This window comes from Vulpes vulpes, chromosome 10 (genome assembly GCF_048418805.1).
Source record: "Vulpes vulpes isolate BD-2025 chromosome 10, VulVul3, whole genome shotgun sequence".
Classification (NCBI taxonomy): domain Eukaryota; kingdom Metazoa; phylum Chordata; class Mammalia; order Carnivora; family Canidae; genus Vulpes; species Vulpes vulpes.
The window spans coordinates 72333757-72355185 of NC_132789.1; the positions used below are offsets into that span (position 1 = coordinate 72333757).

At 42.5% G+C, this 21429-nt stretch overlaps 1 protein-coding gene across 20 annotated transcripts in view; it reads right to left on the reverse strand.

Moving 5' to 3' along the window:
• TMCC3 (transmembrane and coiled-coil domain family 3) overlaps positions 1 to 21429 on the reverse strand; it is a 254360-nt gene that overhangs the window by 52355 nt on the left and 180576 nt on the right. The window contains exon 1 of one of the 20 annotated variants that reach the window (XM_072724587.1): positions 17681 to 17873. The exons of 18 other annotated variants lie outside the window; for them this stretch is intronic. In XM_072724587.1, coding sequence (XP_072580688.1) covers positions 17681 to 17758 — 78 coding nt within the window. In that variant the 5' untranslated portion in view covers positions 17759 to 17873. Of the gene's footprint in view, positions 1 to 17680; positions 17874 to 21429 lie in introns of those variants that run through there. One more of the 20 variants, XM_072724597.1, reaches the window with a different exon arrangement.

Genomic DNA, 21429 nt, shown 5'->3' on the forward strand with positions numbered 1-21429 from the left:
GACAAGCCAGAGGAAGGAAAACCAAGTACCCATTATTTTACTACCCAGAGATAACTGGTGTCTACACTTGGGTGTCTGTGTCACTATCCCTTCAGATGCTGAAGCAGTTCACCCAATGGTTAGGGGGCAGGGGCTCTGGAATGCAGACCCAGACACTTCTCACGTCTTGGTGGTGTGATCCTGCACAAGTCATTTACAGGTCTAAGCCTCTGGTCTCCGTCCATAAAATGAGGATGACTGTACCTCCATTTCGGCGCTGTTGTAAGAATGTCATAACCTATGTAAAGGCTTTGTCACAGTGTGGACAGAGCCACTTACTTAGGCTAGCTCTATCAATATTCTATTTGCTCAAAAATGAGTTTTCTGGGCAAATATTTTGGAAATTTTTTCAATTAACATAAAAGCACGACCCACTGACATATCAACAAACATACTTCTATACATTTGGTGTTTTTAATTCTGAAACAAGAGCTTACATTAGACCTGTGGTTCTTTGTCTTTTTTATTTTTTTTAAAAGATTTTATCCATTCATTCATGAGAGACACAGAGAGACAGAGAGACAGAGAGAGAGGCAGAGGGAGAAGCAGGCTCCATGCAGGAGCCTGGGACTTGATCCCAGGCCCCTAGGATCACACCCCGGGCCAGAGGTGGCGCTAAACCACTGGGCCACCAGGACTGTCCTTCGTCTTTTTTAAAGCTCATCTGCCACCAGTAAGAACCATTCCAAAGAAAGTTATGGAACTTCTCCTCAGAAATACATGCAAATATATAAAAACCACAGACCCTAGGTTAAGACATAGAACACTAATTTCATGCATGTTTTTTTAATCTTCTGAAGGAATAAAACATTTGAAAAGTAACAGGATTACAAATTAATGTCCTTTCTAACTGTAAAAACTGATGCTCTAAACTTTCCATAATGCTGTAGTAGTGACATGAGAAAAACGGATAAATTCAGTCACACAAGAAGCATGGAATTTAAGTCATTTTTCATCTCTGTTCATACTTGCATACTTCAGTACTCCCAAAAACATACTACTTATCGCTAAAAAGGAATACAGTACTGACACAGGCAACATTGAAGAATGGTAAAAGCATTATGCTAAGTGAAAGAAGCCACACTCAAAAAGGCTACATACTAATTCCATTTATAGTGTACTCTGGAAAAGACAAAATCACGACAACAGAAATCAGATCAATGGCTGCTGGGGACAAGAGGGTAGGACAAAAGGCAATTTTCTGGGGGTGATGGAAATACTCTATCTTAATTGGGTAGTAGTTACAAGACTGTGTCATAATTCATATAACTATACTCCTAAAGGAGGGAGTTTTACTGTATGTAAATAATATCTCAATAAATACAATACTGACACATCAACTTTTACAGACATTAACAAGAATAAAGATGCTAAGTTCTTAGCAAGGTACAAAAAACTGCCCACCAGTAAATTTTTTTTTTTCCACCAGTAAATTCAAAGTAACTTTATATTTCCTCGCAGGCAAAATTAAAATGCACACAAACTTGAAGCAAATACTATTTAACACCCACACAAAAACTAGTATCATAATGAAAATGTCCTGTAACATATATTAAAATGTAGGCTTTAACAAATTAGTCTTGTGAGTACAAGTACTTCACAAAGCTACTTACCAACAGATGGTAAAAGTGAAGATACTCTTTTTCCTCTGCCCCAGTAATGTCACTTCTAGGCATCTTCCCCAGAGAAACTCTCCCACAAGCATACAGACCTCTGAACCAACCTACCTGTCTAGCATTAGGAGAAAGGCTATAAACACACTCTGGTTTATTCATATACTGAAATAATGTACGGCAATTAAAAAATGAGAATGAAATAGAACAAATTTTAAAAACACCATGCTGCGGGACACCTGGCTGGCTCAGCTGGAAGAGCATGCAACTCTTGATCTCGGGTCCCTGAGTTCAAACCCCATGACAGATGTAAAGATTACTTAAATAATTGGACAGCCACATGCAGAATAATGAAACTGGACCATTCTCTTATGCCATATACAAACATAAATTCAAAATGGTTGAAAGATCTAAATATGAGACAAGAATTCATCAAAATCCTAGAGGAGAACACAGGCAACAACCTTTTTGAACTTGGCCACAGCAACTTCTTGCAAGATACATCTATGAAGGCAAGGGAAACAAAAGCAAAAATGAACTATTGGGACTTCATCAAGATAAAAAGCTTCTGCACAGCAAAGGAAACAGTCAACAAAACTAAAAGACAACATACAGAATGGGAGAAGATATTTGCAAATGACATATCACCAGATAAAGGGCTAGTATCCAAGATCTATAAAGAATTTATTAAACTCAACACCCAAGAAACAAACAATCCAATCATGAAATGGGCAGAAGACATGAACAGAAATTTCACAGAGGAAGACATAGACATGGCCAACAAACACATAAAAATATGCTCCGCATCACTTGCCATCAGGGAAATACAAATCAAAACCACAATGAGATACCACCTCACACCAGTGAGAATGACGAAAATTAATAAGACAGGAAACAATAAATGTTGGTGAGGATGTGGAGAAAGGGGAACCGTCTTGCACTGTTGGTGGGAATGCAAGCTGGTGCAGCCACTCTAGAGAACAGTGTGGAGGTTCCTCAAGAAGTTAAAAATAGAGCTACCCTACAACCCACTTGCACTACTGGGTATTTACCCTACAGACCCTAAAGATACAGATGTAGTGAAACACCTGCACCCCAATGTTCATAGCAGCAATGTCCACAATAGCCAAACTGTGGAAGGAGTCACGATGTCCTTCGACAGATGAACGGATAAATAAGATGTGGTCTATACATACAATGGAATACTACCTAGCCAGCAGAAAGGACAAATATCTACCATTTGCTTCGATGCAGATGGAACTGGAGAGTATCATGCTAAGTGAAGTAAGTCAATCGGAGAAGGACAATCATCATATGGTTTCACTCATATGGGGAATATAAGAAATAGTGAAAGGGATTATAAGGAAAGGAGGGGAACTGAGTGGGAAAAATTAAGAGAGGAAGCCAAACCATGAGAGACTCCTAAGTCTGGGAAACAAAAGTTTGGCAGAAGGGGAGGTGAGTGGGAGGATGGGGCAAATAGGAAATGGGCATTGAGGAAGGTACTTGATGGGATGAGCACTGGGTGTTATACTGTATGTTGGCAAATTTAATTTAAATTAACAATGTAAATAAAAAATTACTTAAATGAAGCTTAAACTCAAACCCCTAAAAGCTTAAATAAAACAAAACACTATGCTGAAAAAAAAATAGCAATTTACAAAAGAGATGCCATTTATATAAATTCAATATAAGAAACAATACTATATATTTCTTATAGGTTCATTCAATGTATAAAAGCATGCAAAGGGATGACACACAAAAATGTCAGGTTATGGAGACCTCAGAGAGCATAGGAAGGGAGAAGGCATCCAGGGAGCAGCATCTGGGGCCATTTATTCTTAAAAAACAAGTGGCAGAAATATGATGCAAACATGGCAAAATTTTTGTTAAATCTAGGACATAGGTAAATGGGTATCATACTTTAAAAATGTTATTTCCATACCTGATGCATTTGGCAATTAAAAATAAATGTGTCTACTATTTAACCAGAACTATGTGGTTAATGATTTGTTATGGGTTTCCACGATTATAACATCCTCCCCCCTGTGAATCTGGTTTATTTTTTAAACATGGTATAAGTTGTGGTTTCTGATGGACCATTACCTAATAAGCTTGGAATCTGATGTCACTGCATTTACTTCCAGAGAACATTAACTTCAACCATAATTAAACAACCAAAGCAAGCACAAGCTTAAGAAAATTAAAATCCATTGAGAATTTAATAAGCTAGGCGCCCTCGAAAAACATCCAGGCTCATTTTAAGCTATTGTGTAAACTAAGGGGCAATTATTTTGTTTTTTTTTTCTTTTTTAAAGATTTATTTACTTTTGGGAGTGATCACAGGAAGAGAGAGAGAGAGAGAGAGACAGAGAATCTCAAGCAGACTCCCCACTGACTGCAGAGCCCTGACAACAACACAAGGCTCTATCTCAGGATCCTGAGATCAGACCTGAGCAGAAACCAAGAATCCGAAGCTTTAACAGACTGCACCACCCAGCCGCCCTAGGAGCAATTATTTTTTTATTTTATTTTATTTTATTTTATTTTATTTTATTTTATTTTATTTTATTTTATTTTTTTTAGGAGCAATTATTTTAAAGAATTATTTACCAACAAAACAACTGTGATTTCTGAAATGTCCAAAGTGTCAGAAAACCTAAAATAATCTTTGTGTATGGATTTAGTGTCTCTCCCTTTCAACAATGTATGCATTATTCTTATTTAGCTAATCTGTTACCATTAAAATTACCCCACATGTACAACAAATTATTTCAAAAAGGAAGGTTAAGAAGGCACAAACACTTAAATATAGCCACATAAACACAAAACTATTTGATTCATTTCCTATTTGCCCAAAGAAATAAAAGCTCTAAACAATGCCTGCTGGAATGGTGGGCTCAGTTTGCATCTGTCCTCAAACGTCAACAAGGCTGAAGAGCTCTCATTGTAACTCTTAAGTCTTTTTTTAAAAAATAAGAGCTTAGAGGCACCCATCTGGCTCAGACTGTGGAGCATGCAGCTCCTGATCTCACCGTGGTGAGTTCAAGCCCCAGACTGGCTGGAGAGTTTACTTAATAAACAAAGAAAAAATTTTAATAAATAAAAATAAAAATAAGAGCTTAATTTGAGTTCTAAGTATGTAAAAAAAAAAACTTTCTTGCCATCAGATTATTTTAAGTGGCCAGACTGCCAAATTTCTCAACGGTATAACTTAATATGCTCTCATTCACTCAAACAGTGGAGCATTTCTGAGGGTTGGAAACAGATAATGATTGAGCATAAGAGCCCTCATAGCTTCCTGGTGGTAACAAGACAAAAATGAAAGGAGACTCTTGCTTTAATTTTGGTGCCCATTTACCCAAGAGATGCCATGCCAATACAGTGAGTAACTCTAAATTGCTCAGTATAGGAGGTAAACTTTGGCTGGCTTTATATAACAAATATTACCTGAGAGTTGCTTAAGTCAGGAGTTTTTTACAAGCATGATGCCTTTCTCAAATGAAAGCATATGCTATAAAAGCATATTCATTCCACATTTAATATGCTCTTGGGTCAGGTTACAAAATGTTAAGTGTTAGTTTCTGGACACAGACAACAGCTTTAACTTCCCTTGGTGTCAACTGCAAAGATTACAAGGCAGGTGAACCTCTCAATAATTAACATAGGGACACATAACCACCCCTAAATGCATAGTGATATTTAGCAAGCCACAGAGGTTAACTACAAATAGGGATAATCAAGCCAAATAGAGAAACAGCTTACAACCCTACAAACACAAAATCTTGCTGTATTCACTATCCTAACATGAGTGACAAATCAATGTAGATATGCCAGTACGAGGACAGCACAAGGGCACTAAATATGTTTGCTAAGTGAGAGGGTAAGCTTGAAAGAGGTCTGCTGCCCCGCAGCACACAAAATTAGGTTAGTCCCTGCTCGTCTGTCTCCCTAGCTGGGATGGTGGACTACGGGAGATTAAAGCAGCAGAGCCAGATTAGGAAGCAACAATATACATTCTTCATACTCTAACAGCTTCTGCAAACATGTGGAAGGTCAGGATTCTAGAACTTGTTGACAGGCAACACCTAATTCAAATGAAAATTGAAATCAAGTTTAAAAAAAAAACAAAAAAAAAACTTCACCATCTCTTTCCCTCTACTTTTGGTCTTTCCTTACTATAAAGGACATTGGAATCATGCCTATTTGAAAAGTTTGTAAATGCATGAGCTAGAGTTCTCAAAATGCTCATTTCAAATCCTGGTTTGAGGGGGGAGGGGGATACCAATCTAGGATAAACATACTGAAACTATAACCTCTGATTCACTAGTCTAAAAAAAAAAAGTTTTAAAACCCAGAGAAAAAGTAGAAATTTATAAAAATAAAACTACAGGTGTGGACATCAGTGCATTTTTAAAGGCAAAAAAATACAACTATGCAAAAAATGGCACAGGGATAACTGTCATTTATGTGTAGATATCTTAAAGAGAACCAAATTCTAAATTCAAAGAACAGGGGCGCCTAGCTGGCTCAGTCAGTAGAGCATGAGACTCTTGATCTTGGGGTTGTGAGTTCAAGCCCCATGATGGGGGTAGTATTTACTTAAATTAAAAAATGGTCCAAAGATAAAATGTATTAAATCATAAGATGTATTAGAAGAACATGGTGTTTGGGTTTTTTTTTTTTTTTAAAGATTTTATTTATTTATTCATGAGAGACACAGAGAGAGAGAGGCAGAGACACAGGCAGAGGGAGAAGCAGGCCCCATGCAGGGAGCCCAATGTGGGACTCAATCTCGGAACTCCAGGATCACGCCCTGGGCCGAAGGCAGGAGCTAAACTGCTGAGCTTTAGGGGTCCCTAGCCACCCAGGGATCCCTATGTGTTTGGGTTTTTAAAAGAATCTCAAAGGCCACCGTAAGAGTGACACAAATCTGGTAAGCCCTAAAACTTTTAAATTTTTTCACGGCAAGGTCTGGTTAATATTTATTCAGTGTTTGCTACATGCTAGGCTCTATGCTCAGCACACACACACATGAATCATTAAAACAGTGTAGTAAGTAGAATTCTAAGATGGTTCCCAAGATTCCCACCTGCTGGTGTACACACCCTATATGATGCCCTCCCCTTGTGTGTGAGCAAGACTTCATTTCACTCTCGTGATTATGTTATACAGCAAAGGTGACAATATTTTGCAGATGTAATTAAGGTTCCTAATTAGTTGACTTGGGTTAATCTGGGTGTGCCTGGCCTAAACAGGTGAACTCTTTAAAGAGAGCGTCTAGAGGAAGAGACAAAATGTAACAGAGCTGCAGCTCTCCTGTTGGCCTAGAAGAAACAAACTACCACATTATCAGAAAACCAAATAGCAGGGGACAGTGGGCAGCCTCTGGGGCTGAGGGATTCAGTCTTAAAGCTGCAAGGATCTTAATTCTGCAAACAACCAGTGAGTATGGAAAAGGATTCCAAGTCTCAGACTAGACTGTAGTCCTGGCTGATGCCCCTGATTTCAGGCTGACGAAACTCAGAAGAGAGAATGCATACAGCAAACACCGAATAAATATGAACCAGACCCTGCCATGAAGAATCCTGCAGGTAAGCTATACCTGGATCACTGGTGCATGGAAACCATGAAACGATAAACAGGGGTGTTTCAGGTTGCTAATCTATGGCAATCTGTTACATAAACAGAAGAAAATACAATCAGGAATGATGAAGTTGAGAAGATAAATGTGCAAAACAACTTAAGTAAAAAACTTCTACAAAACAATTTAAAAGATTAGACAAATGGCTAAAATATATTAACAGTTCACAACCCAAATGTTTAAGTATGTGAAAATATGATCAACCTTTTGTACTAAGTTATGTAAGATGTAACCATTGGGAGAGTCTGGGGGAGGGATACGTGGACATCTCTATTTTTTGCAACTTCCTGGGGGTCTGTGATTATTTCAAAATAAAAATTTTAAAACAGGGTCAACCTCATTTGTATCAGAAAAATATAAATTAAAATGAGCTTTTAGTTTTCACCTATCAGACTGGCAAGAATAAAAAAAATTTCTAACACACTGTGTCAAAAAGATGTGAGGCATGTTCACACACTGATGGTTACATAAACAATTATCAGTTTAGATATATATTCACTGCTGCACCCCCAGCTCCTAGTGTTTGACAGAATAGGTATAGTATTCAATTTGGCAATATCATCATTGAAAATATGTACACTCTTCGCTGAGCAATTCCACCTTTAAGAATTTAGCCTACCAAATAGTCTTCACACGTGCAAAACAGAAGCATGTCCAAGCGCAGTCACTAAAGTGCCTGTAAAACTAAAGTCTGGAAGCAATATATGATGTGTTCTTTAAGAAGGTAATAATTAAATAGATCATGGAATACCTATAAACGTGAGTCCTGTACAGCAATTTTTAAATAAGATAGATTAATCTGTCTTGATATGGCTCAAGAGTAGAAAATGTTTTCCAGCTGTTCAAGTCCCACAGTACAATTATACAACATACCCTCACTCACTAATTCTGTCAGTATTTACAATGCCCCAACCATATACAAGATACATGTGGAGATAAAAAGAACACAACCATCCCCAGGTGAAAGGATGGAGCAGGTGCCCACAGACACAGAAGAGAGCCATGGGAATCCCTTAACTAAGAAGGAAACCAGAGATCGAGAGCTGAGAGCGGGTGAAGAGACGAAGGTCAGATGAGACACTCTGGGTGTCAGGTGAAGAAACTGGATCCTATCCTCTTGAAGGATGAAGGATTTAAGGATATTCCCAGGACACTTTGCAAAGCATACATTCACTGTTAAGAAAGAAAGAAGGAAGGAAGGAAAGGAAGGAAAGGAAGGAAAGGAAGGAAGGAAGGAAGGAAAAGAAAGAAAGAAAGAAAAGGAAGGGAAAGAAAGAAAAAGAAAAAAAGGAGTGGTCCAACTGAAGAAGTTCATAATCTGGAGACCATCTCTGATTTCATGAGAGGTATCTTAAGGAATCTCAACTGGAGTGCTTGTGGTAAGCTGAGTCACTCAGGCACACCTCTTCAGCTCATGCCTGAGGATGTGCTAACTCCTATAAAAACATAAGGTACTGCATGAAGTCCTCTTCAACCATGCCATCTTGTAAAATGGATTCAAAGGAGATACTTCAGACATTGCCTTCATCTGGAGAAATATTTACAAGTAGCCTTCTCAAGCATCTGGACACATTTCACTCCACCACGTTGCCGAGTAGCTCTACACCCAACAGTTAAGAATGGAGTCAAAAAGCAGCAAACTATCAAGCTCCATTTCTTCGATCTTCCTCTCAGCCTTCTGTGCTTTTAATGGCTGAAGCTTTCAAGCACTTTTCCTGATGCCAATACACAGCCTGAACAGCTCTTACTGAATGGGCCTCATATTTTCAGATAAATTAAAATCTATGCCAACGAGAGAATTCAGTCTCGAATACAGGCCACCTGTTCCAATTAGTGAGATTAAAATAGTACACCACTGACTATCTGAGATCGAGTTCCACGCCTTCTGGATTATCACAGTATCTTTACAAAGACAAAAAAAAAGGAGGGGGGGAACTATTGGCCCCAACACACAGTTGGACATACCGGAGTAAACATGCTCAAGTGCTAAAGCATAGCTTCACTGAAGCCATACTTTATTTTTGGATGAGCACTTATCCCAGACTTTCAGTGGAAGGCTGCAGCTCAAGGCACCATTTAATTTCCTTACAACAAGCCTACATACACATCTTAATTAAATTCAAGTTGACTTCAGAACAACACAGAGCTGAAATTTCTTTTCCACCCACTTTCTGTCCTTGCCTAAAATCCCCAGAGTCTTCATCTTTTGACATTCCCCTCTTTAGACTGAGGCCTTCTGTGACCTGTTTCTCTTAGGTCCTCAGAAGATGAGAGATCCAGCCTGGAACAGGTATGACTCCCGTTTTGTCCAACCTCTTCCAAGTATTCCTCCCCCGCACCCCCGGACAAGGCTGCCTTCAAATCACCACTGTGGGCTTCTGTTCATCTCCACACACTCAGATTTTCACAGTCCATGAAACAAAGATTTCTAAGTATCTTCTAAGTCGTGGGATTAAAAGAAGTATTTCTAAAAGGATGAGTGATGATACAATCAGACTGGTGTTTTCCAAAACGATTCTGAATTATTTTAGGTGGCATAAAAGGAAAGCAGTAACAAAGAAACAGACAGTGAGCTGGTGATTCCCTTGAAAACCACTCTCAAGGGGATCCAGGTGATCAGTCCTGGAAAAAGTCTCTGTTCGGTGCTAAGAGCTCTCTAGTGATGCTCGAGCACATGCTGATCTTTGTGATCTTGTGCTGCAGGTCCTCAGGGGTGCAGACAATATTTAATACAATAGGAACACTGATACTTTAAAAATAAATTTAAGTTTGAAGGAGGGAATGGCTTTGGAGATATGAAGTAAATAATAGTACAGGTGGTACGAAGCTCTGTGTAGGCGTGGGAATGGCTGAAGTTTGGGGAACTCTGTGACAAACGAGGAGTGACTCAACGTCAGAACAACAAATGCCGTAATGGGTTTCCTAATAACACTTCTCATGGTTGTTCACATGCCTGGTAAGTGGTGGAGCAGACTATCAAGTTTGACTCCAGAGTCCATACTCTTAACCCTTCATCTTCTTCAAATCCAGAAGTAAACTAAGAAAGTGATGCAGGGACAGAGAGGCAACGCTGGTGAGGGCTGGTGGTGAGGCGGCGGGGAGGCAGTGGCAGTGGTGGATGTTGAGGCAGCATCCCAGGGATCTTGTTGGAGAATATGCTGTGCTGGGCAAGTATTCCAGGCCCCAGGCATGGTGGTGGGGGGATTTGAGAGAATGAAGTCTGGCATATAGACTCTGAGGTGCCTGCGGAACATCTAAGTAGAAATCCCTTCTATTAAGTGCTTACTCCTGGGCTGTGGAAGCAGAATGCACATAGTTTCCTTCAGGGAGGCACTTCACTGGGGACTGGCACGGAATGTGCCAACGGACCCTATCCCTGTCCTCCTCCCCCCAGGTGTTGGGGCAGATGACTGTTTTGTGGCTAAGAACCAGATGGTGCTTCTGGTGTGCCTTTAGGTGCTGTGTTGCATGAAATTACATATACTAAAAACACTTGGTGCTGGAAGATGCCCTCAATAAGAATCTCACAGGAAGAGAAAGCTTAAGAAGCAACAAACACCAGGTCTGAATTCTAAGTTACAATGTGTGTGTGTGTATATGAACATATACATATATAATACATATATAATGTATCCCATGATTTATGCATCTGGCACACTTTTCCCCCCAATATCCTATCCCAACAGGTGGACGGTAAAGGCAAAGATGAACTCATTTTGCAAAACTTTATTTCAGGGGGTTTGGGGATGTTGTTTCAACAATAAAATCAGAAAAGATAATCTTTACAAGTGGCAACAGATCTACTGTAGCTAAGTAGTCTGATATATGAAATGCCACACTCTCTTCACCCTAGTCTCACCAAAAATCTGCAAACTAATTCATAAGGATGATGGCCTAATGCTAAATCACTCAAATTTACCTTTTTCCCACCTAGAAAACTCACAAATTTAGAATCTGTCCTTCAATGAATTCTCTATTTAAAATAATTTCAAATTCTCATTCTACTTAAATTTGGAGATGTATACTCCATGTAACTTAGCAATTAGCTTGGTATCTAAAAACATTTAAAACAGTTTTCTGTTAAGAAATTCTAAGAGAGAAACTGGGGTGATGGTTAGTCCTGGTCAGCCAGTATTAGTTACATAATTTCACTGGTTAAAGTCTGGCTGGATGTCACTTTGCTACTCTACAAATGGAATGGTCTGGAGTTTATGTCTAAATCCCCTTTCAGTTCTAACACAGTTAAAACCTTCAAGTCTGCTTCCCAACACTTCGCCCCACATATTGAGAAGCACAGGCCCTCAGTCCAGGGAAGCTGAAGCCCTTTTGGGAGATCTGCTGAGGCCAAACTGCGACCCGACTATCACAAGAACCACTACCCTTGCTGTGGAGACCAAATACCAGGCTGGAAGATGGTTCTTTATCAATGTTCTTAAATCTTATGCTTATTTAACAGCCTTTAAGACTTTTTCAAGCTACTGGAAAAAATGTCGTATCGTAGGCATTATAAAAAGTTATAAATTGTCACTTTAAATCATTCATTCGTCAAAGGCTTCCTGGGTACATGAGACTACACACAAAGGACTGGCAAAATGCTGTATCGTAAGAATCCCAAACACACAATGTGGCCAGACACCCTGCAGACACTGGACATGCCTGTCTTCAAGGAAAGGTTTATGAAGACTGAGCTGCTCACCAGTATTCCTCTCAGAGGTAGAAGGCAGGGAAGTGGTTAAAAATGCAAGTTTTGCAATTAGGATCTGGGGTTACCAGATCCTAGCTCTAGCATTTCCTAATGGCCACAAGACCTTGGACAAATAACTTGCCCAGGGCCTCAGCATCCTTGTCTATAAAAATCAAACTATAAGTAGGATATTATGAAGATAAAGGAGAGAGTGCATCTGAAGTGCTTAATACTGTGCCCGATGTCCAGTAAGTGTTGGCTGTTAACACTGTTACTGCATTCTTCTCTTCATTTGGGTTCTTTTTGCCTTACAGAGGAGTAATCAACAAATACGTTGTTTTCCTTCAAGGAGCACCTCCTGTCCCCAAGTTAGTGGAAGCAGTTGGATCATGCACAGATCATATATCCTGATGTTCCCCTTCCAAGGAATGTTAAGTCCTCATTCTGATTCACAGTACAGTGATTCATGGTTCTCTTCCTTCTCTCTCAACCAACCCCCTCCAATGAAAACATAAAAACACAATAAAGAAACAGCAGGGCTGAGCGCTGCACCCTGTCCTAAGTGAAGACATGGGCAATTTCCACCCAGAAAGATTAGGTTGATTTCTGACCTTAAGAGCAGCCATGGAAATTCAGGCAGCAGGTCTGAAGCAAAACACATCTTACAATCCAACTTGGTAGCAGCTGTCTTGGTATTCAGCAGCGGATGTGACAAGCGGGTGTGCTGCTGGTGGCTGGCAGTGTGTTCTCCTCTGAAGGGAGAACTAGTGAGCCTGAGGCGAAGCACAGCTCAAAATACACATCAACCTATCCATCCTAAATTTTAAAAAATGGGACTTGAGACACTCATCATTATTCGCCAGGCTTTTAATGAACCCTTTAGAATAACACAGATCGCTGATGAAAAGTGTACTCACAAACCATTCAATTCACCACTTCATTAGGTCAGGGGCCCCCAAGACAGAAGTCTGTTCCCACTCACTCTTGTTCCTGCCCAGGGTATAAGCATATGATCATCAACTTATTACATCACTGCCCAATCATTTCCACTCTGAGAAGGGCTACAATAGCCTCTTCTCCTTGACTGCTTTTGGCCATTACTCATCACGTAATTCAAGATCTATTTCCAAAACACAGAATACTTCAAGATGTACTATAGGTAGCCACCATGGCCAACACAGGTTTTTATTTTAGATGTTAGAGACTTCTGTACATATTACCATTTCCAAAATAGGATGGTATTTCCTGGGGCTACAAGTACAAATAAAATGCAATCACCAGATATTAAGCTTCCAGAGAGACTGGGCTGTTTCATCCACCATTATATTCCTGATGCCTAGAGTAACAGCTAGCATACAGAAGGTGCTCAGTGAGCATCTGTTAAATGAATGAAACCTCTCATTCTCAAAGTGCCTACAGATTATAAACATGTAAGTGCCAAGTATGTGAACAGCCAATGTGATAAGGAACATATGATGGAAGAGGGACAAAACGCCTAAAATGCCCAAGAAAGTCTACTCTATTCACAAAATTAGCAGTCTTCCCATTTTCAAGCTTATGACCACTTCTTATATAGTAGGAACAAAAATAGCTACCATCTACTGAGTTCCTTCTGGGTATCTGACATTTTATAGAAGTTACCATTATTTATTCCTTGAAACACCCCTAGGATATAGAAGTGGAAACTAAGACTTAGAATGATTATAGGGCCCACAGCGGGTCCACGGCAGCACTAGTGCAAGATCTGTCTTCTGGGGGCTAGCCTAATGAAAGGGGGCGTCTAGGCAGAGTACTGTGGTCCCCGCAGGCAGGATGGAATAGTGGTTGATGAAATCAGGGAGCAATGAGGAAGCTAGTGCACCAATTCCAGAGGTCCCAAGTGGCTAAATGAAGGTGGGAGATGACTGTGGGACACAGGGTTTAAGGAACCAATTCCAAAGAAAAGACCGAGAGAGGCCCAGTGGAACGGCCAACAGGTTAGAGATGGGGAGACGGTAAGCACTTAGCAGTGGTACCAACAGAATAAGGGGAAAAAAAATTACTCATATAGGGATAAAAACACCTAACCTTGAGTTCATGCAACTTTTTTTTTTTTTTTTTTTAACTAATGCTCTCTTTCTGACGATTCACGGTCTCTCCCAGAAGTAATGACTATTATCACCTCTGTTATAGAGGGGAACTGGAGGCTCAGAAAGGTTAGACCTTGCCCCAGTGCTCACCCAGTTGGGAAATGTGATGAGCCAGGGCCATGATCCAGGTGACCTGATCTGAGAGCCCCAGCTGCTGACCACTAACCACAAGGGGCTGAAGGTGCCATTTTAGAACATTTAAAATTAGAGCTAACAGAAATTTGATACACACTTAATTCATTAACAAAAACCAGTTAATATATAGAAAGCAGACTGCCTGTATTCTTAAAAAGATGACAGGCTTTAACTATCTAGGGCATAAAAAAAAAGGATTCTAATTATGTATGTTCTTTCTTTTAAAGTAGGGGATATTTTATGTCGAGTTAACATGCACCATTTCAGAGTTTTACCTTGATGAAGTTTAAAATGTGAATGATCTTGACTTGTCAGCTTAGAGATAATCACAGAATTCATTAGTTATATTATATTTTACTGAGGGGGGGAAATCTAGGTTAATCCACCTGGCTGTAAAAATAGACTCCTGCAACGTTAAAATTGTACACTGCCTCATTATTATTCTGGTCTCAAAGGCTTAACCAAATTCAGCAAGAGAGATGTGTATTTTTCCTGTTATCTCAACAGGGTATCAATTTTGAACTTAAAAAATGACCATTCAGCAACCAAGAACTTGATCTCTTAGAGTCTTAGAGACTCCCTTCCTGGGAGGAAACTTTGTATCTCTGAAAGGTGAATCAACTCATCACATGCACCACCAGTTCTAGGTATAGTGTTTTTTAGGTGAGCGAATTTACCACCTGAGTCCACAAAAGGGTTCTTTAAAAATCCTATACTAGATGGTTTATTACCAAAGGGTGGTGACGTCAAGAAATTAAACCCTAATACTGCCTGAAGTTCTCCTTCTGCATCACAGATTTCCTGAGTGTAGGAAAAAAAAAAAAAAAAAACACATCTTTATAAGCTAAATCTAAAAGAGTTCACAAAACAGGAGCCAGAATCATCTGATGGGAAAAATACTTTCTGCACAGGAAAATTGCTGATACTTTCCCTTCATTATAGCAGGCTTACAGCGGCCTTAGGGACAGACTCAAAATTACACCGGCCTCACTTGAGAAAAGTTATCAGCTTACAAAATTTCCTCCACTTCTCTCTATTCTTTGCCATCTCGACAATAAAACCCTAAAAGCAGAGAGTTAAGAAGTTTAAACACGGATCTCAGCACCACTGCTACAGAAACAGTCACTGTTCGCTCAAGTTCTAGCACTCCTGGGTCTGAGTTTGTCTAGTTCTCCCGAGACTTCATTCGCCCAATAAGCTAACTTAGAATAATCAGTACAGATAATGTCTAACACAGGTTTAATCAATAGTCTATTTAAAAAACCAGGTGTCTTGGGGGTGCCTGGGTGGCTCAGTGGGTCATTCTCTTATTTCAGCTTGGGTCATGATCTCAGGGTCACGAGATCCAGCCTCAGGACAGGCTCCATGAGGTGTGTGAAGTCTACTTAAGATTCTTTCTCTCTCTCTCCCCCCAAAGGTCAGGTATTTCTATATGCTAACAAAAAAATGTAGTATGTGGAACATCAATGGTAGAATTAAAAAGAAATATGCAACTCCCAGGGCACCCGAGAGGCTCAGTCTGCTAAGCGTCTGCCTTCAGCTCAAGTCATGATCCCTCCTGGGTTCAGTTGGGAGCCTGCTTCTCCCTTCCCCCCCCCCCTGCTTGTACTCTCTCTCTCTCTCTCTCTCAAATAAATAAAATCTTTTAAAATATATATTTAAAAAGAAAATTTAAAAATTTCTTTTAAAAAAAGGAAAAGAAGCAACTCCCTTCACATGAGATTGTAGTCTTTTGCCAGAAAAGGCATCTGTAGAAATGGAACACTGGCAGAACCAGCAGAGACGAAAACAATCTGCAATTAAAATAGTTTGCTTTGCCACTTTTCAGCTAGGTAGCTGAGGTATGAAGTCCGTCACTACTATGTCACAGATTATGAGCAGTGAGTTTTGCAAAGTTCCATGAGTTTTGCCAAATCAGTTAAATGAGCTCACAATGAGCCACCCATCCCTCAAAGATTACTAATCTTGTTGTTTACACAAAGATTATCACAGTTGTGACAAGAGAAACCAAGCTTCCACAACTTTTTTCAAGTCTGAAATTTCTTCTGTCAACTGCAACAATAGACTCCTCCAATTACAAATGCACTAGAAAACGATCTTCACCTTTCTTCCTCACTGTGTTAACCAGCAGTCAATCTTCCAAAACCTTGTACATGTATAGGTAACCAAAGACCTTTCACCCATGTTTTTTCTCCCAAAGGGGTTTATGGTTATTTTCATAACAAATGACTATGAAACTTCTAAAGAAAACACAAAGCTTATTATGGTGTTTTGTAATGTAGGGTAATTGTGAAATCACGAGTCTGTACACCCGAAATTAAATATGGCATTGAAAGTCAGCTATAATTCAATAAAAAAACAAAGTGCAAAAAAAAAAAAAAAAAAGAATTCTTTGGGGGAGTAGAGTGGAGTGGATGCAATAATGTCCACCAAGTAAATTCAATCTGTAAAAATTTAACTCAATTAACAGATACTAAAGGAAAAAGGGAAAACTTGGGACTCGTTACTTCACTTCTGGGATAACTGATTAGTTCCCCGAGTTACGATCAAACTCCCAAAGCCCGCACCAGGGGCTGAGCTGCGTCTGTCCCCACCGCCACTTTACCCATCCAGCGGCCTCCGGATCTGGGGCGTAGGCAGGCCCGGGGCTGAGCAGGAGCCCGAGCTTTACCGAGGGAGAGGACGCCCCGACGCTGGGGCCCCCAGGGGGCAGCGGCGCGCAGGGGGCAGCCGCGGGCTGCTCTGCCCGCACAGGTGCCGGGGGAGGGCGCTCCGTGCGCCCGGGGACCCAGTGGGCCGAGCCCGACGAAGGTCCCGGGGCCGCCGGGGGGGGGGGGGGGGGCGCAGGCTCCGGCGCCGTGTCTCTGTCGGAGCACTACGGGGCTCGTCCCCGCGGCTGGCTCCGCGGGCTACTTTCGCCCACAGCCTAAATCAGCAACGGCAGATACGCCGCGAACAGTGGAGAGCCCCGCGGCGGCGGCGCCAAGGCGGACGCCAGCCCGGGAAAGCCCGACCCCCGCGGGCTGGAGGAGCGCGGGCACGCGGGGGTCGGCGGGGCGAGCGCCCCCCCCCCCCCCCCGCGGCTCCCCTCGCGGCCCGGCCCGCGCGGCGGGCGCTCCCTGGCGGAGGGTGGCGGAGCGCGGGCCGTCGGGGACGCCGGGGCCGGGGGCGCGCGGGGACCGGGGCGCGCGGGGGGCGGGGGCCGGAGGGGGGGCGGGGGCGCGCGGGGGGCGGGGGCCGGAGGGGGGGGCGGGGGCCGCGGCGCTCTGCCCCGACCCGGGCTCCGACGCCCCGGTCCCAGCGCGCCTCGGCGCGGACCCGGGGCAGCCGCGGGGGCCGAGAGGGGAGCGGGAGCGGCGGCCACGGAGCCACAGCCCCCGGCTCGCGCCCGCCGCCCGCCCGCCCCGCCCCGCCCTGCCCTGCCCGCGCCTCTCACCCGGCTCTTGCAGCGGTGGTGCCGGCCCGGGTCGGAGTAGGTCCGGTCCACGGTGAGCGCCGTGTCGCTGCCCGGCATGTCCGCGCTCGCGCCCGCAACTTTCGCGTCTCCCGCGCCGCGAGCCGCCGAGCGCGCCGGGCTCGCCCTGGGAGCCGCGGCCGAGGGGGCGGCGGGGGCGGCGGGGGCGGCCCCAGCTGCTGCCGACACCCGCGCGCCCGCCCTGCGCCGCCGCCGCCGCCGGGGGGAGGGGGAGGGGAGGGGAGGGAAGGGGAGGGGGCGGGGCGGGGACGCCGGGTCTCCTCCCTCTCGCCCTCCCCCTCGCCCTCTCCCCGCCTCCCCTCCCCGCGCGGGGGCCCCGGACCCTGCCCCAGGTGCAACTCCCCCCGCCCCCATCGCTGAAACTTGAATCCACACTCTCCCACACTGGCCTCCTTTTCCCCAAAATTTGATTGACATCTACCCTAATCGTGGGCTTATTTGTATGTTTATGATAAAAGAGGGATAGGGGGCAAGATGTTGAGGCTCGCCTTAAGTGCTTGCTTTTAGGGTTTTTTTTTTTTAATTCAACGAGTACGTTTTGGGCATCTACCACGGGCCACACCCTGGGGCAGGGACCAGAGATGGTTTCTTTTTCTTTAAAGCCCATGTTTTTCTTACCATCCCGCTGAGCACACTTGCATTTAAACAAAGGTCTGTGGAGTTGTGTATTTTAATTTTGTACACCTGGCTCACTTTGATATGGAACCTACTTGGAAGGCAATCTTTTCATTTTAGTAGTCTCTGTTTCCAGGGAATAGTCCCTGCCCACAAGAAGTCTGGGATTTAGGGGAGCCTGGGTGGCTCGGTGGGTTAAGCATGTCTGATTCAGGTCATGCTCTCAGGGTTATGAGACCGAGCCCCAGAATGGGGGCTACATGCTAGGTGTGGAGATTACTTAGGATTCTCTCTCTCCTCTCCCTCTACCCCTCCTGCCCCTCCCCAAATTTGAAGTCTACAAAAAAAGGACTGACTGATGAACAGTTAAATCTGTTATCTAAGCCAACATTCAGAACACCTGGTCTGGTTTTGAAGGGTGTGCTAGTGGGAGACTGAGTTAAAATGCTAAAATTGCAGCTGCTCCAAAGAGAACTCAAGCTAGAGGGCCAGGTAACAGCAAGCCTAGTAGGAAGGGAGCAGCATATGATTCTCCTCTTCAAAGGGTTGAGGGGGAAGGTGTTGCAGGCAGAAGAAAAATACTGAGCATAAAAACAAAGGTCGGTTTGGAACATCTCAAATCACCAGTTCAGGGGGTGTCTTGAGGAACAGGAGGACACAAGGGGACCATGTGGTCCTTGGCTCTACTTTCAAGGAGAGGAGGTTCAGCCTTATTCTGCGAGTGCTGGGCAGCTGCTGGAGGTTTCCGAACTGGGGAAATGACAGTATCAGGTGGGAAGCTGAAGGAGATCTATCCGATAGCTGTGTGAAACACTGACTAAAGATGTATAAAGGACACTGGTTAGAAGACCGCTGCAAAAAGAGAGCCACCTAAATGTTTTTCTGAGGGAGACTGAGTAAAATATGATACATCCAGCTAGTAGAGTATTAACTGTAAGAGAATGAAGCAGCTCTTTATAGCTACAGAGCTCTCTCTAGCATACATGGCTAAGAGAAAAAAGTACAGAATAACATATATTGTATCCCACCATCTACGTAAAAACAATACATGTGTACGCTTATATATACATACCGTATTTTTCTAAGAGGATAAACAAAAAATGAAGGAAATTGACAAACTGATGGCAGGAGAGAGGCCACATAGTAGGTGCTTCAATTTATACCTGTGAACAATCTGATCAACAAATTACTCCCATGAGCAGCCCTCCTGAGTCCAAACCTGACGCTTGGGGAGAGGTGTCACAGTCATAAGCGAGCAAAGCAGTTAGAACCATTCCCATAAAGTCAGGGAAAGCCAATGACCAAGGAGAAATTCGCTAGGGACTCCTAGATGCAGCTAAAAGTAACATAAAGGAGTGGATATCCCCACAGAGCCAAAGAAAAGCCACTGGACTGTAAAGTAGATGCAGCTAAAAGTAACATTAAGGAGTGGATGTCCCTACAGAGCCAAAGAAAAGCCGCTAGACTGTAAAGATAGGTGTCTGTGTTTATCTAGAAAACATGGGCTCTGCTGAGATCAGGGAAGACTGACAGGAGAATTCCCACAGAGAGACTTGAATACCAAAGGTGAACAGAACAGTTCCTGCCAGGTGGTTGAACCAAACTGACCTCGCTCGTGTGTTATTATATTTAAACCTGGGATGGGGGTGCCTGGCTTGCTTAGTCAGTAGAGCATGTGACTCTTGATCTGAAAGTAGTAAGTTCCAGCCCCATGTTGGGTGCAGAGATTAGTTAAAAATAAAATCTTTAAAACTTTTAAAAATAAATAAATAAATTTGGGATAAAATGGAAGCCGCATGCCTACCTAGGTAACTAGAAGGAAGGCATAGGAGATTAACTTTTCACTCTATATGCTTTTTAAACTTGAATGCTTTCATTGTGTGCATAAACTATTTGAAAAGTAAAATTGAAAAGAATATATATATATTTTAAAGATTTTATTTATTCCTGAGAGACACACAGAAAGAGAGGCAGAGACATAGGCAGACAGAGAAGCAGGCTTTCCTATGGGGAGCCCAATGCAGGACTTGATCCCAGGACCCTGGGACCACAACCTGAGCCAAAGGCAGATGCTCAATCAATGAGCCACCCAAGCCCTCCTTAAAAAATATTTTTAAATAAAGCGGGTGAACTTATTAAAACTTAAGACGAAATAGAAAATCTCATGTAGTCCTAAAACCATTCAAGAAATGAAATCAACAGTTGAAAACAGTAGAATACACAACTCTACCAGGTTCAGAGTTTTTGTAGGCAAGTTTGTCGAAAGCAGAGAAGAGAGATCTCAAGTGTGTGTGTGCATGCATATGTGTGTGTGTCAGTGAATTTAGCTAGGGTGGCCAGAGAGGGCCTGCGTGATAAGGTGACATATGAGCAGAGACCTGAGAATTAAGAGAGCCAATAATATAGATAAGTGAAAATTTCAGATGGAAGAACAGTAAGTACAAAGGCCCTGAACCAGGAACATAGTTCATTCCCCTTCTGGCTGTTCCCCCCAAGAAAGTGAGGAGGCCAGTCTTCACTGGAAAGACAGTAGATGAAGTCAGACACATTTCAGATGCCTGATCATAGAGGACAAATGATTTAGGCCATTTTAAGAACTTTGACTTCAATTCCGAGGCACATTGGAAGATTTAGAAAATTTTAAGCAAAGTAATGGAATGACATGCTCTGCCTTTTACTTGGAAAAAAAAAAAAATCCCTACCTCACAGCATACACAAAAATCAATACTAGGTACGTTAAAGACCTAAAGTAGAGAAAAACACGGCTTTTAAAATTGCCAGAGGGACACCTGGGTGGCTCAGCAGTTTAGCGCCTGCCTTTGGCCCAGGGCATGATCCTGGAGTCCCAGGATCAAGTCCTCCTGCATCGGAGCCTGCTTCTCCCTCTGCCTGTGCCTCTGCCTCTCTCTCTTTCTGTCTCTCATGAATAAATAAATAAAATCTTTTAAAAAATAAAAAATAAATAAAATTGCCAGAAGAAAATGGGATAATATGACAATGATCTCAAGTTATAAAAAGCAGGTCACAAAAAAGCATAAACCAGAAAGATCTAACTTACACTAAAACATTTAAAAGTCTGCTTATGAAAAGAAATA